Source organism: Eschrichtius robustus, chromosome 4, assembly GCF_028021215.1.
Source record: "Eschrichtius robustus isolate mEscRob2 chromosome 4, mEscRob2.pri, whole genome shotgun sequence".
NCBI lineage: Eukaryota > Metazoa > Chordata > Mammalia > Artiodactyla > Eschrichtiidae > Eschrichtius > Eschrichtius robustus.
In genome coordinates, this window is record NC_090827.1 from 151,067,689 (window position 1) to 151,086,337 (window position 18,649).

Genomic DNA, 18,649 nt, shown 5'->3' on the forward strand with positions numbered 1-18,649 from the left:
CCCACTGGCAGTGCTGAGCAAATATCCCCATTCCCACCAGCCGCGAGGGTGTAAACTCACATTTACTCAGCTTTACTGGGCACCACGTTAGGTGCCAGGCACTCAAATACAGGATCTCTTTTAATCCTCACAATACTCTACTGACATGGATGGCATTATCCCCATTTTATGGACAAAGTGAATGAGGCTAAGCAACTTGCCCAAGGTCACACAGCTGGTGTTAAGTGTAGAATCAGGGACCAAAGAGAGATCGGGCCTCAGAGTTCCCCCCAAAAGCCTTTATGGCCAGCTACGTAAAGGACAGGGTCACAGAGATTTACTAATGTGATTAGTTTAAGCAATAAAGTCACAACAAATGATTTTCCTGAAACATTTTCCATCTTGAGCACCAGTCACCGAAAGCATGCCTTCTTTAGCCCAAGCTGTAGCCTGTGACCAAGGCCTTCAGACGTGCAGGCCAGGGGCCCACAGCCAAGACAGGGCAAGCCTCACGTTCCAGCACTTACCACGACAGAGTCGCTGTGAGTCAGGTCGACGACCACAGGCTCTAAAGATTCACAGGTGAGGTCCACTATTTCATCTCCAGCTTCAAAATAAAGCATTTTAACAAGCTTTAGGAGGAAAGTAAAGGCCTATTGCTCTAAGTTTCATTATTAATATGATTACAAACAGAGCACAGTCTTATACCAAACTAAAATCCCTGAAGTACAGAAGTAAAGGGGTGACAGGCAATGAATACTCTTCCAGAATTTTGCTGTGAGCAACAGGGTATGGGCTTTACAAATACACCATCCTGTGTGTGTCTGTGCACACGCACACCTCTCCCCGTGGCCTCACACTGCCACACAGCTAGGCCTCCGTGCCCCGCACCTGCTCAGCTCATTCACAGGGGAGAGGCAGCGACTTACCTGAGGTGGGATGGGGGGTGCACATCTGGGGAAGGGACCAAGCATGCTCAGCTTGGGCTTTGGGATGGATCTGTCTGAAACCTCAGACCTCCGGTCATGCTTAGCTCTGCACCTTCATCAGTTACGTTTTAATCTCCATTTAGCTCTCAAGTGCTTCCCACTTGGGTGGACAACAAGGGTTTATTTACTGGTCCCCTAGAACCCCAACCCACCCAAATGGGTCGGGCCTGTTCTGCAACTTGCCTTTGAGCCCTAGAGGACAGCGCACCGTCTGTCTACTTGAGCACAGGACAAGGGGGGAAAGGCACGTGCCAAACGGTCACCAGCGCTTACATCCAGCAGGCAGAAAGGAAGGGCAGAGTACAACTTCCATTTATATCAACTGAAACAAGACTTACAACCATGTTTGTTTCTATTATTATTAACATTAAAAAGTAGGAGGGAAGAACTTTTAGAAATAATGTTTGTTTAATACTCAGGGAAAGTGACTTGTAATACATTTAACATATTCAAACTTGTTCTCATGTATTAAAAAGTTTCACAGGAATAAAAACCACAATACATCAAAGATGTCCAACGTAATTTATACAAAATGACTTCATTCTTTTTAAAGAATAGTCCATATATGGATATACCATAATTTACAGAACCGCTCTCTTTCTGATGGACACAATTTTTGGCTCCTACAAATAAAACGGTATTCCAACGGGCAGCTTGTGCATACATACAGCCCTGCACACGGGTGTAAAACTGCCTGAGGACGAGAAGTGCTGCAGTGGAAAGCAGTGGATCTTGGCTAGGTTGGAGATTCCACTTGTGGGCTCAGGGTCCCAAATGAGGAGCCTCCTGCACCAGCCTCTCCTGAAGGGTGGCAGAGTTCAGACACCAGGGCATCAGCTTTGGGGTGGACGGGAGGATGGCCCCGGGCTGTGAATTTATGTTAGAAGTGAAGCTCAGAGACCACAGAGACAATACGGACAACTTCACGCCCCTGAAGGGCCCATGAAATCTATAGACAAGTTGCTTGCTTCTCTTCAAATGTCAGTTTTCAGGCATCATAATTATAAAAACAATCTTACTACATGCAGAGCTGAGGGACTTGATTCAGGCCATGTGCCACTCCCCTGAGGAGGCAGGAAGAAGGGGAAAAAGCCAATCTGGCCTCTGCCTGCACCAAACTCCTTCCAACACACGCAGCTCTGTCAACAAGTCTGCCTGCTGGGGCAATTTTTTGTCTTAATGAAGGAGAGAGGAAGAAAGTTGAGTACTTCCCGAGGCCAACTAAGTTGAGGCACAGTTTCAAAGAGAAAAGGTGGACCCACGGCAGTCTCCACTTCCATGCTGCACATCCCCGAAAGGCTGGATGCTTAGCCCAGCTGAGTGGCCGTTCCTAAACCTGTGAAGGTCTCAGGGTAACCAAGGGGGCAGCTCTTGCTCACTTTAGCTTTTTTAAGTTGCGAACGGTAGGTGAGTCTGAGACTGTAGGTCTTATAAATACACTGATACAAGCTGAACCTCGTATAGTGTTATGTGCCAAGCACTGTTCTAAGCGTTCTGTGTCATTGACTCATCTCAGTGCTATGACAACTCTATGCAACAGCTACTGCATATATATGCACAACATTATCCCCCGTTTCAGATGAGGAAACTAAGGCTGAGTTACAGGTTGTGTAACTTGCACAAGACCCGTGGCTGGTAGGTGGCATGTTGGGCATATGTGCTCACTCATGCCCAGTGTCACTGGCAATCTTACCGCTCTCCACAAGTTCTATGGGTTCTGCCTCCAGGGCCATCTCAGGGGGGGAGGACGCTTCTCGAGTTCGCTTCTGGGCTTGTCTAGAATTTACTGTTCCTCCACGACGCTTTCTCTGAGGGTATCGGGGGAAAAAGAAACAGTTACATAAGCTCCTGACCAGTAAGATTTCAGCCAGAAGAATAAAAAAATCAACTCATTAAGAAGAACAGGAGGCCAGTGAGCAGACCTGCGGTCAGGGTCCTTTCAAAACCTGAGATTCTAGAACACTGAATGTTCATAGAAAGAAGTCATCCAGAACCTATAGTGAATACAACTTCTATAAAGTAAAACTTTTGTTATAAAGACTATTGGTCTGTCAAAAGTACATGACACATAACTCTATGGAAGCCTCTGGTCCAGGTTGGGATTTGGCCAGAAACCCCTTCTTTTAACCAAAAGTTACAGACCTATTTTCCTTGGATTTGTATTTGGCCTCACTGAGCCCTTTCTGTTTTTCAGCCCAAAGCCCTTCAGTTTCCCAAGTTTCTATTCACTGGAAAAGTGGGTCTTTCTTTGGGAAAGGTTTCTGGCCTCTAACCTTTTAGGATACTATCAAGTTGTAGTTTACACCCTAATAATCACCCGCCACAGCTCCAAGAACCAAAGTTTTATTTTTTTTTCTTGTGATGAGAACTTTTTAAAAAACTTTTTCATTGGAGTATAGTTGATTTACAATGTTGTGCAGTTTCTGCTGTACAGCAAAGTGAATTAGTTACACATATACATATATCCACTCTTTTTTTAGACTCTTTTCCATAAAGATCATTGCAGAGTGTTGAGTAGAGTTCCCTGTGCTGTACAGTAGGTACTCCAAAGAACCAAAGTTTTTAGAAGGCTGTTCCCAGGGGCTGCCCGAGAGACATGCCTTCTGGAAGGTCCGAGCTGTTAATCAGCCTATCTGTAGCCCAGACTCCCTGAACCAGCCTTTCTTCCACATCCTCGAGCTGGTCTACCAATCTGCTCCAGCATTTCCGGCCTGGCTGGGGCCTGGCTGGCCCTGAACGACGCGTTGAGAACCCGCCCCCTGCCATCTGCCTCAAGAGACAGAACCTGCCAGCTGACCCGCAGCCTCATCACTCCCACCCTGTGCGGCCCCAGCCAAGCCTGGCTCCCTGTGCTTCGGTGCTTCTCTCCCCTGGCCTGTCCCGCTCCTCACTGGCACCGGGCCTGCTCTGCTTCACACTGGGCGACGTGGGGCAGTTACTTCACTACTAAGTCTGAACTTCCTCACCAGTACCAGACTCGCAGAGCTCTCCTAAGGGTGAGGCGACATACCGTATGCATAGTACTGAGTGCTGTCGGAAGACAGCATTACTACCCTAGTTCCTCATACGCCTTACCAGGCATCCTGTCCCTGGAAACGCTGGAGGACAGGCAAGTGTCCGTGAGATGTGCACAAGACTCGGGACATCCATCACCCAGCCCAGCTCTCTGGCAACAAAGAGAAGCCTGATTCCGTTTGTGTTCTGACTGTCTGTCAAATGGCAGCGTGAGAAGTTTCGGAAATGTAGCTGGGTTTAGCAGCTCCCACGGATCTGAGGAACAGGGAAGCATCCCCAGGAAGGCCCAGAGGCCAGCGACAGCAGCTGTTCCCAACGGTCCAGTGAGGAGCCACTCTGTCCCTCCGGGGAGCTGGCACCCAGGCCCGAGCCACGACCTGGTTGGTGTTGACATGAGCTGCCCCAGCAGCTACCAGATTACTTAGGGCTCCTTAACTTTCACCCCACTCTCTTTGAAGTTGCCCTTGTATCTTCCATCCTCTGAAAACGACCAAATCCGTCTTAGCAGACACTGCTAAACAGAACCCTTCATGCCCCTACCTGTGCAGCTTTCCCACTGAGGGAGGTAAGAAGCAGTCATAGGTCCTGGCCAAAGTCCAGGTGCTGAACCCTAAAAACCCCTTCGTGGTCACTGCAGTAATGTGTCCTGCCAACTCTCACCCCCAACCCCCCCCCAACAGCAGTCCTTTCCTGGCTGCTCTTTCAGCCTCTCCCTGCCCTTAACCTGGCATCCTTCCCAGCCTGGACCACCCATCCCTTCCCTTCTTCACTCAGCCAATTCTTACACAGCTTTCAGGAAGCTACTCAGTTGTCAGCTCCATTATGAGGACATTCCTCATCCTCTCCGGCTGACCATCTCATGACCTCCTCCTCCTCCTCCCTCTCCCCGCAAGAAGCCTCCAGAACTGCTACTCCACCTCCTCTTCCACCTGTACTCCCTGAGGGCAGGCAGGAGGTGGCTGTTAGCACAGGGCCAGGCTCAAGAAACCCTAGAACACGGGAAAAGACTTTGCCCCCTCTGCCTTCCTGCTACTCTTGTCACGCTCTCCTGCTTTTTAACAGCAGAGCCCTCACAGCTTCCAGTTAAAACCGACCATCTGATCACCTCCACACAAGTTATTCACACCACTCTGAGGAAATTTTAACCAAATTCTTCACACACCCTTATAAGAGGCTACACTGCTCTGTCTGTTCACATCCTCCTGGGCAGAGCGTGGGCTTCAGAGGTGAGGTGCCCAGGCTTAGGAGGTTTCCCTGCAGGTGAACTGTGGTGGCAAGCTGCAGATATGGGACCAAGATGGGAGGTCATCTGCCCTTTAAAAAGGTAGGTCCAGGGAAACAAAGGCCCTTTTGTGTAAGAATGTCAACAATGGGTCTGGAACACAGTGGGGGCCAGGAGTGGTCGGAAGGGATGGGCCAAGGGGAGGGGGTGGGGGTCGGTGAACAGAGTCTACAGGATTTTTACCACGGTTTCTATCACCCTGGGAACCGTCTGTTCAGCCTTATCCTGCACCACCCCCCCCAACACCATTCACAGCACTTCTGGAACCTGGAAAGAGAGTATGAGTTTCACATCTGGTCCACCTGATGTGAATGCACTCTCTCAGAAAACAGCTGTTTTGAGTTTAGATCACATGAGCAGCCTTGTTAATAGGGAGTAAAGTGGGGAGGGGGACCTTCAGGCACTCTCCGGACTCAAAGGGCTCCAGGTAACATCTGGGTTACACCAAACCGAGCTGCCTGCCCCTGCAGTCTGATAAAAGCTCTAAACAGGAGTTACAGTGACTTACCAACTTTGGTCACTGACCGTAAGAAAACTCACCAAGGGTTATTAACGGCTACCGATGCTCACATCGGACCAAGAACTACACAGGGAAAAGAAACAGAAGGAAAAACGGAAAATTGGGCTGTAAATAATTAAATAAACCAGAGCCCTAATATTTCCAGGGCACTGACAGCTGCTCTGGAGGTATAAAACTTCAAAACCCTCAACCATCCTCAGCCTTCTGTCTTTAGGGCACCACCCAAAACACTGGACTCTGACCAAAGACAAGCAGGTGGGTGTAACTACCAGAAGGTCCTGTACACGCTCCTTTAAGAACTAGGGTTACTTAGAAGCACCTTTATGGTACTCTCATTAAGGTACACAAGGAATGAAGTAATTGTTTAACCTGAAAAAATAAAATTCATGAACTTACAAAACTCACCGTACTCATTGTGCTCTGTGGTTCCAACCTATAGAGAAGGACGTGATCTATACCAAGATTTGCAGGGAAGCTGAATGCCTCAACCTCTCATGCCTGCTCGTTATTCATCCTCTGGCTAGCATAGGAATTTGGAGCCAGATAGATTTCCAGTATCTTCAAGCCCTGAAAAACAAAGATATCAAGTTGATAAATGCTGCCCCCTGCATCATCGACAGCAAAGTTCAGTTCAATCATTTACTGGTCCTTTCTGTCAGCTGCGTGCTTTGCTGAACACTTTATGCAATTTATGTTCTTAATCCATATTCTTCTTAAGAAGTAAGCATTCTTGTAGAATACAGGACTACCTGACCCTAAGGCCTGCAGTTGGAAACATTATGCCACCTCTTGCCCTCCTTTCTGGCCGTTGAAACCCCCGCAGATTCTCCTCAGCCCATGGCCCCCTCCCTGCCTGTCTGGACTCGCCCCTGTGAGGCCCAGTTCAAAGATGGGCTCTGGCCTTTGTCCAAGCTTGTGCCCACCCCCCCAAGGCTGTGCTAGGAGACAGTGCAAATGGCAGGGCCCCAGCCAGCTGCTGGTCATTGCATGATTTGCTCTGGTTAAACCCAGGCAGCCAGAATGGTGATGTTCTGTGACCCACTGGGGGAGCAGGCAGAGGGGACAGACCCCTGGTCTCTCACTTATGAAAGGAGAAATCCTGAACCCTGTTGCACAATCTGTGCGGATGCGGCTTACCTCACTCAGGCTTACGAAAGCAGCTACTGCACCAGTACTTTGACTGCGAGGCTGGGGACCCAGAGCTCACAGCCTTCAGTTCATAGCTTCCCAGAATACAGTGACCGTGCCTTACTGCACATGCTCTGAGGATCCCTGCCAACTGGGAGGGTGGGTGATGCTGAAGACCCTCCCATCTTGAATCCTCTCTGGAGTCATGAGGAGGAGATCAATAAGCAAATGGAAACCCCTCCACCCCACAAAAAAAAACAAAAACAAAAAAAACTCCTGCACGGCCCTGTACTAGCTTCTTAGAAAAGACAAGAGAATCAGAACTGCTTACACGTGACCTCACCGACACCTAGCAACCAAGAAGGAACAGAGCTTCCTAGGCCAGCACAGAGCCCAGGGCCTCTGCCTCTTCCCAAAGACTGGGAACTGTTGCTCTCTGGAGGAGCTGATAATTTAGGGGAGTAGATGAGAGCCACCAACCCTGACCCACCCTGTGTACCCAGCTGAGACTTCTGTCACTGGCAACACAAGTAGAGAAAACCCAAGAAACTGTGGATTGGGAAGCCAAGCAGGTTCCAGGAAGAGCAGAGAAGGCAGCAGATGCGGAGGCTATTGGAGAATGAGAGGCCCTTGGATTCACTCAGGGCCCACTGAAAGGTGGCAACTAACCACGATAAATCAATGTTCAGGGATGCAGTGGATAAAGCAACAAATGAGAAGCAAAAACGTGGAGCCAGGAGTCAGGGTGTAATTCGTGTAGAAGGGCTTCTAGTGGGGGAGGGCCTGAGCTCAGGGCAAGGCTGAGGGACCAGAGGAGAGTCAAAGCAAGGAGAAGGCTCTGTGGTCACCCGGTCCTGGGCGATAGTGGCCTGAACGTCAGGCTCACCTGGAGGGCTTGTTAAACTAGATTCTGATTCAGCAGGTCTGGGATGGGGCTCAAAACTCTGCACTCCTAACAACTTCCTAGGCAATTCTGACGGTTCTGCTCCAGAGGCTACAGCATGAGAACCAATGGCCTACGACAATGGCCTCGGAGCTGGGGAGAGCTAGTCGTATCTGAGCGAAATTAATGCAGGACCACTCTCAAACCCACCTTTCTTATCATCTCCCGTGCTGCTACCTCCTCCAAATGACTGCCCATCTCCTGGTACCCTTCTACCCTACTGCCAACGCATCTCTCTAAAACATACAGCCGACCCCCACAGCCTTTCCCTGGTTCCCCATCATGTCCTAACTCCTAAGCATGGCCTGTGGAAGCAAGCTGGCCTTACAGTTAGAGCACATCTCCAGAGCCAGACAACTTGGACAGGGGTCAGGCCTCCAAAACCCCTACTTGTGGCCTCTGGCGAAACACTGAACTTCTCTGTGCCTTACTTCCTTATCTACAGAACAAGACAGCACCCACCTCAATGGGTGTGTGAGGATTACAGGAGTTAATGCAAAGAGCACTTGGACCAGTGTGCACGTTTTAAAGGCTCAAGGACTGTGGGTGGGTATCACTGACTTGTTCTGCCAGCACCAGCCTTGCAGTCTCTCCAAATGTACTGCCCACTGAACAGCTCCACCCCTTTGCTCAAGCCCTTAAGTGCTGTGCAACACTGCACCCAATCCAGCTTTAAAAAAGAACCCACGACTGCACATCTCCCCACCTCATTCACTTATCAGTATGGCTCCTACCCCAGAATACAGCGATGAATAAATCCAGCCACCAGCTCCTATCTGGGGGTGGCTGCTGGCAGGCAGCTCAGCTGTGGTAACTGGGGCAAATGAGCCAGGTGCCAAAGAAACCAGGAGGATAAGGAGAGGCCAGAGGAGGTTTGCCAGGAGAAAACACATTAAAGGGACTGCCCAGATAGCCTCATCCACCAGAGGGCAGACAGCAGAAGCAAGAAAAACTACAATCCTGCAGCCTGTGGAACAAAAACCACATTCACAGAAAGATAGACAAGATGAAAAGGCAGAGGGCTATGTACCAGATGAAGGAACAAGATAAAAACCCAGGAAAACAGCTAAATGAAGTGGAGATAGGCAACCTTCCAGAAAAAGAATTCAGAATAATGATAGTGAAGATGATCCAGGACCTCGGAAAAAGAATGGAGGCGAAGATCGAGACGATGCAAGAAATGTCTAACAAACACCTAGAAGAATTAAAGAACAAACAAACAAGAGATGAACAATACAATAACTGAAATGAAAAATACACTACAAGGAATCAATCGCAGAATAACTGAGGCAGAAGAATAGATAAGTGACCTGGAAAACAGAATGGTGGAATTCACTGCTGTGGAACAGACTAAAGAAAAAAGAATGAAAAGAAATGAAGACAGCCTAAGAGACCTCTGGGACAACATTAAACGCAACAACATTCGCATTATAGGGGTCCCAGAAGGAGAAGAGAGAGAGAAAGGAACCGAGAAAATATTTGAAGAGATTATAGTTGAAAACTTCCCTAACATGGGAAAGGAAATAGCCACCCAAGCCCAGGAAGCTCAGAGAGTCTCAGGCAGGATAAACCCAAGGAAAAACATGTAATCAAATTGACAAAAATAAAGCAACAAGGGAAAAACAACAAATAACATACAAGGGAACTCCCATAAGGTTAACAGCCGATTTCTCAGCGAAACTCTACAAGCCGGAAGGGAGGGGCATGACATATTTAAAGTGATGAAAGGGAAGAATCTACAACCAAGATTACTCTACCAGGCAAGGATCTCATTCAGATTAGATGGAGAAATCAAAAGCTTTACAGACAAGCAAAAGCTAAGAGAATTCAGTACCACCAAACCAGCTCTACAACAAATGCTAAAGGAACTTCTCTAACTGGGAAACACAAGAGAAGAAAAGGACCTACAAAAGCAAACAATTAAACAATTAAGCAAACATATATATGCTGTCTACAAGAGACCCACTTCAGACCTAGGGACACAGACAGACAAAGTGAGGGGATGGAAAAAGATACTCCATGCAAATGGAAATCACAACAAAGCTGGAGGAGCAATACTCATATCAGATAAAACAGACTTTAAAATAAAGAATGTTACAAGAAACAAGGGAAGACACAACATAATGATGAAGGGATCAATCCAAGAAGAAGATATAACAATTATAAATATATATGCACCCAACATAGGAGCACCTCAATACATAAGGCAACTGCTAACAGCTATAAAAGAGGAAATCAACAGTAACACAATAATAGTGGGGGACTTTAATACCTCACTTACACCAACAGACAGATCATCCAAACAGAAAATTAATAAGGAAACACAAGCTTTAAATGACACAACAGACCAGATAGATTTAATTGATATTTATAGGACATCCCATCTGAAAATAGCAGATTACACTTTCTTCTCAAGTGCCATGGAACATTCTCCAGGATAGATCACGTCTTGGGTCACAAATCAAGTCTCAGTAAATTTAAGAAAACTAAAATCATATCAAGCATCTTTTCTGACCACACCATGAGATTAGAAATCAATTACAGGGAAAAAAACATAAAAAACACAAACACATGAAGGCTTAAACAGTATGTTACTAAATAACCAAGAGATCACTGAAGAAATCAAAGAGGAAATCAAAAAATACCTAAAGACAAATGACAACGAAAACACAACGATCCAAAACCTACTGGATGCAGCAAAAGCAGTTCTAAGAGGAAAGTTTACAGCAATACAAGCCTACCTCAAGAAACAAGAAAAATCCCAAATAAACAATCTAACTTTACACCTAAAGGAACTAGAGAAAGAACAAACAAAACCCAAAGTTAGTAGAAGGAAAAAAATCATAAAGATCAGAGCAGAAATAAATGAAATAGAAACAAAGAAAAAAATAGCAAAGATCAATAAAACTAAAATCTGGTTCTTTGAGAAGATAAAACTGATAAACCATTAGCCAGACTTATCAAGAAAAAGAGGGAGAGGATTCAAATCAATAAAGTTAGAAATGAAAAGGGAGAATTTACAACAGACACCACAGAAATACAAAGCATCCTAAGAGACTACTACAAGCAACTCTATGCCAATAAAATGGACAACCTGGAAGAAATGGACAAATTCTTAGAAAGGTATAACCATCCAAGACTGAACCAGGAAGAATTAGAAAATATGAACAGACTAATCACAACTAATGAAACTGAGATTAAAAATCTTCCAACAAACAAAAGTCCAGGACCAGATGGCTTCACAGGTGAATTCTATCAAACATTTAGAGAAGAGCTAACACCCATCCTTCTCAAACTCTTCCAAAAAATTGCAGAGGAAGGAACACTCCCAAACTCATTCTATGATGCCACCATCACCCTGATACCAAAACCAGACAAAGATGCTACAAAAAAAGAAAATTACAGACCAATATCCCTGATGAATATAGATGCAAAAATCCTCAACAAAATACTAGCAAACAGAATCCAACAACACATTCAAAGGATCATACACCATGATCAAGTGGGATTTATCCCAAGGATGCAAGGATTCTTCAATATATGCAAATCAATCAGTGGGACCATATTAACAAATTGAAGGGTAGAAACCATATGATCATCTCAATAGATGCAGAAAAAGCTTTTGACAAAATTCAACACCCATTTATGATAAAAACTCTCCAGAAAGTGGGCGTAGAGGGAACCTACCTCAACATAATAAAGGCCATATACGACGAACCCACAGCAAACATCATTCTCAATGGTGAAAAACTGAAAGCGTTTCCTCTAAGATCAGGAACAAGAGAAGGATGTCCACTCTCGCCACTATTATTCAACATAGTTTTGGAAGTCCAAGCCACGGCAATCAGAGAAGAAAAAGAAATAAAAGGAATACAAATTGGAAAAGAAAAAGTAAAACTGTCACTGTTTGCAGATGACATGATACTATACATAAAGAATCCTAAAGATGGCACCAGAAAACTACTAGAGCTAATCAATGAATTTGGTAAAGCTGCAGGATACAAAATTAATGCACAGAAATCTCCTGCATTCTTATACACTAATGATGAAAACTCCAAAAGAGAAATTAAGGAAACACTCCCATTTACCACTGCAACAAAAAGCATAAAATACCTAGGAATAAACCTACCTAGGGAGACAAAAGACCTGTACGCAGAAAACTATAAGACAATGATGAAAGAAATCAAAGATGATACAAACAGATGGAGAGATATACCATGTTCTTGGACTGGAAGAATCAATATTGTGAAAATGACTATACCACCCAAAGCAATCTACAGATTCAATGCCATCCCTAACAAATTACCAATGGCATTTTTTACAGAACTAGAACAAAGCAGTCTTGAGGGAAAAAAACGGAGCTGGAGGAATCAGACTCGCTAACTTCAGACTATACTACAAAGCTACAGTAATCAAGACAGTATGGTACTGGCACAAAAACAAATATAGATCAATGGAGCAGGATAGAAAGCCCAGAGATAAACCCACGCACCTATGGTCAACTAATCTATGACAAAGGAGGCAAGAATATACAATGGAGAAAAGGCAACCTCTTCAATAAGTGGTGCTAGCAAAACTGGACAGCTACATGTAAAAGAATGAAATTAGAACACTCCCTAACACCATACACACAAAAAAAACTCAAAATGGATTAAAGACCTAAATGTAAGGCCAGACACTATAAAACTCTTAGAGGAAAATATAGGAAGAACACTCTGACATAAATCACAGCAAGATATTTTTTGATCCACCTCCTCGAGTAATGGAAATAAAAACAAAAATAAACAAATGGGACCTAATGAAACTTAAAACCTTTTGCAAAGCAAAGGAAACTACAAACAAGATGAAAAGACAGCCTCAGAATGGGAGAAAATATTTGCAAATGAATCAACGGACAAAGGATTAATCTCCAAAATATATAAACAGCTCACGCAGCTCAATATCAAAAAAACAAACAACCCAATCCAAACATGGGCAGAAGACCTAAATAGACATTTCTCCAAAGAGGACATACAGATGGCCAAGAAACACATGAAAAGCTGCTCAACATCACTAATTATTAGAGAAATGCAAATCAAAACTACAATGAGGTATCACCTCACACCAGTTAGAATGGGCATCATCAGAAAATCCACAAACAACAAATGCTGCAGAGGGTGTGGAGAAAAGGGAACCCTCTTGCACTGTTGGTGGGAATGTAAATTGATACAGCCACTATGGAGAACAGTATGGAGGTTCCTTAAAAAACTAAAAATAGAATTACCATATGACCCAGCAATCCCACTACTGGGCATATACCCAGAGAAAACCATAATTCAAAAAGACACATACACCCCAATGTTCACTGCAGCACTATTTACAATAGCCAGGTCATGGAAGCAACCTAAATGCCCACTGACAGACAAATGGATAAAGAAGATGTGGTACATATATGCGATAGACTATTACTCAGCCATAAAAAGGAATGAAATTGGGTCATTTGTAGAGACATGGACGAATCCAGAGACTGTCATACAGAGTGAAGTAAGTCAGAAAGAGAAAAACAAATACCGCATATTAATGCATATATGTGGAACCTAGAAAAGTGGTACAGATCCGGTTTGCAGGGCAGAAATTGAGACACAGAAGTAGAGAAAAAACGTATCGACACCAAGGGGGAAAAGTGGCAGCAGGGGTGGTGGTGGTGTCATGAATTGCAAGATTAGGATTGACATATATACACTAATATGTATAAGATGGATAACTAATAAGAATCTGCTATATAAAAAAATAGATTAAATAAAATTCAAAAAAAGATTAAGAAAATAAAGATAAAAGGACTGCCCAGCCAGCTGAGCCTCTTTCTCCAGCACATGGTGGTCTGCATCCGTGCACGCCCCCCATCCCCCATTATCCACTCGGTGGTTTAGAGAGAGTATCTCTTCACCGTATCACTCTCTCCAGGGAGGCTCGCGGCTGGCCTACAGCACAACATCTCCTGACAGCCCTCAGGCTGGCCCACAGGTGCTCTCACTCGAGAATGGCACAAACGCTTCCCAAAGCAACACCACCCGAGATGAGGACAGGACACCTGGCTTGAATAGAAGGTGTTCAAGCCAGGTGTCCTGAACACCTCAACAGTCACTTAGGACTCAAAAGACCAGATCACACATAGTCCCAGATCCGCCGTACTTCCTGTTGCTAACCACACGAAGTATCTTATGTTTGAGTATACACCCATGATGCAGCTTTCTGGGGGAAACCTTATCTCAATGGTGTCTCTTAGAATTGAGAAAAATCTGATAAAAATGTCACTGACAGAGGAGGGAGAGATCAGTCCGCTGAGCAAAGGGAAATAATTTAATGCACATACCTTGGTTGCTCCATAAGCCTTTTGCCTCCTACTTGTTTAATTTTTAGGTTTTCAAATATGGTCATTAAAGACATGTCCTGCAACCGTCTGGAGAGGCCCCCATTCCTCAGCTTGCACACCCTCCCTGCTCTCTGAAACCAGCCTCCTGAGCCCCAGCGGCTGCTTCCCGGAGCTTCCTCATTCTCCAGGTTCTGCCACGCCCTCCCATACCCAATGCCAACTAGCAATTTGTTCCATATCTGTGTTTTTCTTTAGGGGATAATAAAGGTCAGTGGTCAGACGACATAAAAAGTTGGAAGGCTGGCCTTAGGGAAATCTGCCAAGGGGCTGGATTTCACCAGAGAATGGAGGTGGGAAGATGGGAAGATGCGGGGGGGGGGGGGGGGGCATTCCCAGCAGACCAGTATGGGGACATGGAAGTGTAGTGTGTGAACAGAGAGGCGAGGGGTCATGGGAAAGGCGGCTCTCACCAACTGCAAAGGGTTCTGGATCATGCAGGTTAATAGAGGTCATTAGAACAATAAAACTAACAATAGCTAAAACTTAGAGGCCACTTCTACGTTCAAGACACTAAGCACTTTCCAAGCACCATCTCCTGTAATCCTCCTCTCACCCAGCAAGGAGGCAGGTACTATTATGATCACCATTTCACACACAAAGGAGCTAAGGATGACCAGGGGTTAAGTAACTTGCCCGAAGTCCACACTGAGTAAACACCAGAGCCTAGATTTAAACCAGGGCAGTCTGATGCCAGAAGGCCCCCAGCCTTAAACAAATTTGAGCCAAAATCAGATGTATTAATTCCAGAAACAATATGGAACACAGATGTTTTCCAGATTTCTCAAATTTAGTGTGTCCAGAAAGAAACTCCTTCTAACATGCCAGCACTCCATCTTAGCAAATGGCCCCGCCACCCCTTGGTTTCCAAAGCAAACTGCAGTCATTCAGCAAGATCTCACTTTTTTTTTAAATTTATTTTTGGCTGCACTGGGTCTCCGTTGCTGCACGTGGGCTTTCTCTAGTTGCAGCAAGTGGGGGCTACTCTTTGTTGCGGTGCTTGGCTTCTCACTGCGGTGGCTTCTCTTGTTGCGGAGCACGGGATCTAGGCGCGCAGGCTTCAGTAGTTGTGGCACGTGGGCTCAGTAGTTGTGGCTTGAGGGCTCTAGGGCACAGGCTCAGTAGTTGTGGTGCACGGGCTTAGTTGCTCCGCAGCATGTGGGATCTTCTGGGAGCAAGGATCGAACCCATGTCCCCTGCATTGGCAGGTGGATTCTTAACCACTGTGCCACCAGGGAAGTCCCAGCATGCCCTCACTTGATGGAAGTGCCACAGAGGACACTTTGTACCTAGCTCGTCTCTTGCCCAAAGCAGATGCTCATGTTTACTGAAGGAATAAATGGCTTGGAGGTGAGAGAGGAGTGGTAAATGTTGTCCCTGCCACTAAGAAAAGACCTGGGATAGAGCTTGGCACTGGGAATGGTCAAGAAGGCCAGATGCCAGGAATCCCGAAAGCTCTGACAGGAGGGTGAGGGAAGACCAACCCACGCCAAGGTGTCTAACTGGTTATTCCACGGCAGTAATGCCATGAAACCGGGCTAGAGAAGGGATAAAAAGAAACAGGTGTCAAGGGTAGAGAGCTTTAGTTTTAGAAATGCTGCATGTGGGGTGTCCAAGTAGAAAGGTCCAAAGGTAGCTGAAAAACTCAGAGGAGAGAGAACTAGGGTAGAGGTAGAGGTTTTAGAATCTGTGTTAAAATCTGGGGAGTTAGGTAGAAAAAAAAGAAGCCTGTAAAGAGAATAAAAAGCCAGAAACAAAGCTTGGAGAACTTGGAAATATCAGTTAGACAAAAGCTGGCATTTCAAGGAGAAAGCAGCAATAAACAGGCAGGGGAACTAGAATGAGGCCAGTGAGCTGGCCGCAGGGAGCTGGACACTGTCGACCAAGCAAGTGGAGGCCCAAACTGTTACTGAGGGCCAAGCTGGGCTGCTTGGAGGAAGTGACACTGAAGATGAGGCCGGAAAGTGACCGGAGTTATTTAACAAACAAATCGGGTGGGCAGGGCATCGAAGGGGAGAGGAATACCTGCCCTAGACAAGTACTGTGTCAGCAGTGAGAACTGAGGACCACACAGTGGCGTGACGCAACACCACAGGCCTCCTAACCCACACCCCGGGGGCAGGGCCATCAAGGGTTTCAGATAGAGATGCATTTGGAGAGACTGCGGCACCTGTGTGCTGAGGACCAATGGGAGACTGGACAAGTCAGAATGCAAACCTGCGTGGAGACTTACAGGAACCCAAGCAAGAAGAAAGCTGTGTGGCTTGGAGGTAGTGGAAAGACGTGAGGCCACCTACTAGATGGGAGCGGGGTTGGTGAGGTTAGTACCTTCAGTGTTCTTACAGATTTAATGGTCTACTCGATTGTGATGTTACTGTCAGAGATTGATTTTTTTTCCCAGGAAGCTATTATGGACACTAAGGGTGATACCCCCCAACTCTAGTTAGGAGTGTGACACCCGTAATCATATATATGTATGTGACGCCTATGTGGATGTGATTATATGTGTACGTCTACACACATGATGGTTAGAAAAGGAGTGTTTGGCAGTGTTAGACTAGAGCCGGATTCTGTCACCGTACCTCCCACCAGAGTTCTCCCACAAGCCAAGAAAGGAAGAGTCAGCAGAAAAGGGGAGGGGGAGGGGTGCACGAGAAACAGAAGGAAGCAGCAAGTATGCAGCGAGTCCAGGGGAGATGTCTGGACGAGCAGCTCCATCCAGCCCAGCCCCACGGCAGGCACACAGAGCCCTCACACAAGCCAGGGCGGCCGAGGCTGATACAACCACTCACTGAAAATCTGAGACCAAACTCCCCGGCACTGCTTCCACAGCCCCAGGCAATCTGGATTCTAAGGTGGCTCCTTGCGCGTTTTCCTTCCAGGAACACTGGAAACACACTGGGTCACTCACTCATTGTGTGTGGCAACTATAAAGCCGATCTCACTGTAAACTCACAAGTGGCCATTCTGAGACACAAGCAGAGTGAGTCTGACTGAACTGGCCAGGGCAACCCCTTCATGTCGGCATGGTAAAGGCAGAGAAAAGCCTAAATCCTATAGAATCTCATCAGGGTGATGCCAATTTATCAGCAACTGATTAGGCACTGGCTAATACCAACAGTCTAGGTCACGTCTCTCCTTTTTATTATTTTGGCTGCACCTCGCGGCTTGTGGGATCTTAGTTCTCCAACCAGGGATCGAACCCCAGCCCTAGGCAGTGAAAGTGCGGAGTCCTAACAACTGGACCGCCAGGGAATTCCCTTCAAAGCTTCTTAAATGAACTTTGATGCCACTGTCACATCAACATCCAGACCTTAGCACTTAAGAAAAATATGAACCTCTTGCTTGTTATACAAAAGAGGGTGCATGGTATAGACAGCAATGATGAGACTGGCCAAATGAGCTCCACAGCCCTGCACAAATACTTGATTTCCATGCCTCAGTTTTACCATCTTCAATGTCAGAAAAATATCCCTTACCTTGCAGCCGTGATGATGAATCAAAGGGCCCAGTAGGTTCCCAGCACCCTGGAGGCACCCTATCAGCTGAGTAATTCAGCAACTATGTACAGGTGCCTACTCTGGTCAGACACTGCTTCAGGGGCTAGAAATATAATGGTGAACAAGAGACACTCCTGGGGCTTCCCTGGTGGCGCAGTGGTTAAGAATTGGCCTGCCACCGCAGGGGACACGGGTTCAAGCCCTGGTCCAGGAAGATCTCACATGCCGCGGAGCAACTAAGCCTGTGTGCCACAACTACTGAGCCTGCACTCTAGAGCCCGCGAGCCACAACTACTGAGCTCACGTGCCACAACTACTGAGGCCCGTGCGCCTAGAGCCCGTGCTCCACAAGAGAAGCCACTGCAATGAGAAGCCAGTGCACCGCAACGAAGAGTAGCCCCCGCTCACCGCAACTAGAGAAAGCCCATGCGCAGCAACAAAGACCCAACACAGCCAAATATATAAATAAATAAACAAATAAATAAATTTATTTATTTATTTTTTTAAAAAAGAGAGAGACACTCCTGGAGCATATACTCTAAGTGGAAAGACAATCAATAAGCCAAGTAATAAATACGGATTACATCAGAAAAGCCAGAAACCATAGCTCTTCTTACAAGTGTGAGTGCTACTAGATGAGAGCAAAGCAAACTTTCAGCCCCAGGAAGAAGTGGAACAAATGTTTCCGGCTCTCAGCAAGGCTTAATTCATTTCCAGAAAAGACTTGGCAGGATGTGGCTAATCACTCCTGCTTAGGCTTAGAGGAAGCTGACGAGCCAGCACAGAGGCAGTGGGGCAACCCTCTCCCAGTTATTTATTCCTAAAGGAGGCTCAGCAGCCTCGACCACCGATCTCCCCTGAGGTTTTTGCGGGGACTAGACTAG

The 18,649-nt window shown here is 46.2% G+C and overlaps 1 protein-coding gene across 4 annotated transcripts in view; it reads right to left on the minus strand.

Annotated features, from left to right (window-relative positions):
* The window catches only part of RNF4 (ring finger protein 4), a 41,880-nt gene that overhangs the window by 16,411 nt on the left and 6,820 nt on the right, over nucleotides 1-18,649 (minus strand). For 3 of the 4 annotated variants that reach the window (XM_068543558.1, XM_068543555.1, XM_068543556.1), the window contains exons 2-4: nucleotides 6,191-6,352; nucleotides 2,662-2,776; nucleotides 507-586 (exon numbers count right to left, since the gene is read on the minus strand). In XM_068543558.1, the coding sequence (XP_068399659.1) occupies nucleotides 507-586; nucleotides 2,662-2,776; nucleotides 6,191-6,199 (204 nt within the window). In that variant the 5' untranslated portion in view covers nucleotides 6,200-6,352. Of the gene's footprint in view, nucleotides 1-506; nucleotides 587-2,661; nucleotides 2,777-6,190; nucleotides 6,353-6,922; nucleotides 7,111-18,649 lie in introns of those variants that run through there. The other variant, XM_068543557.1, reaches the window with a different exon arrangement.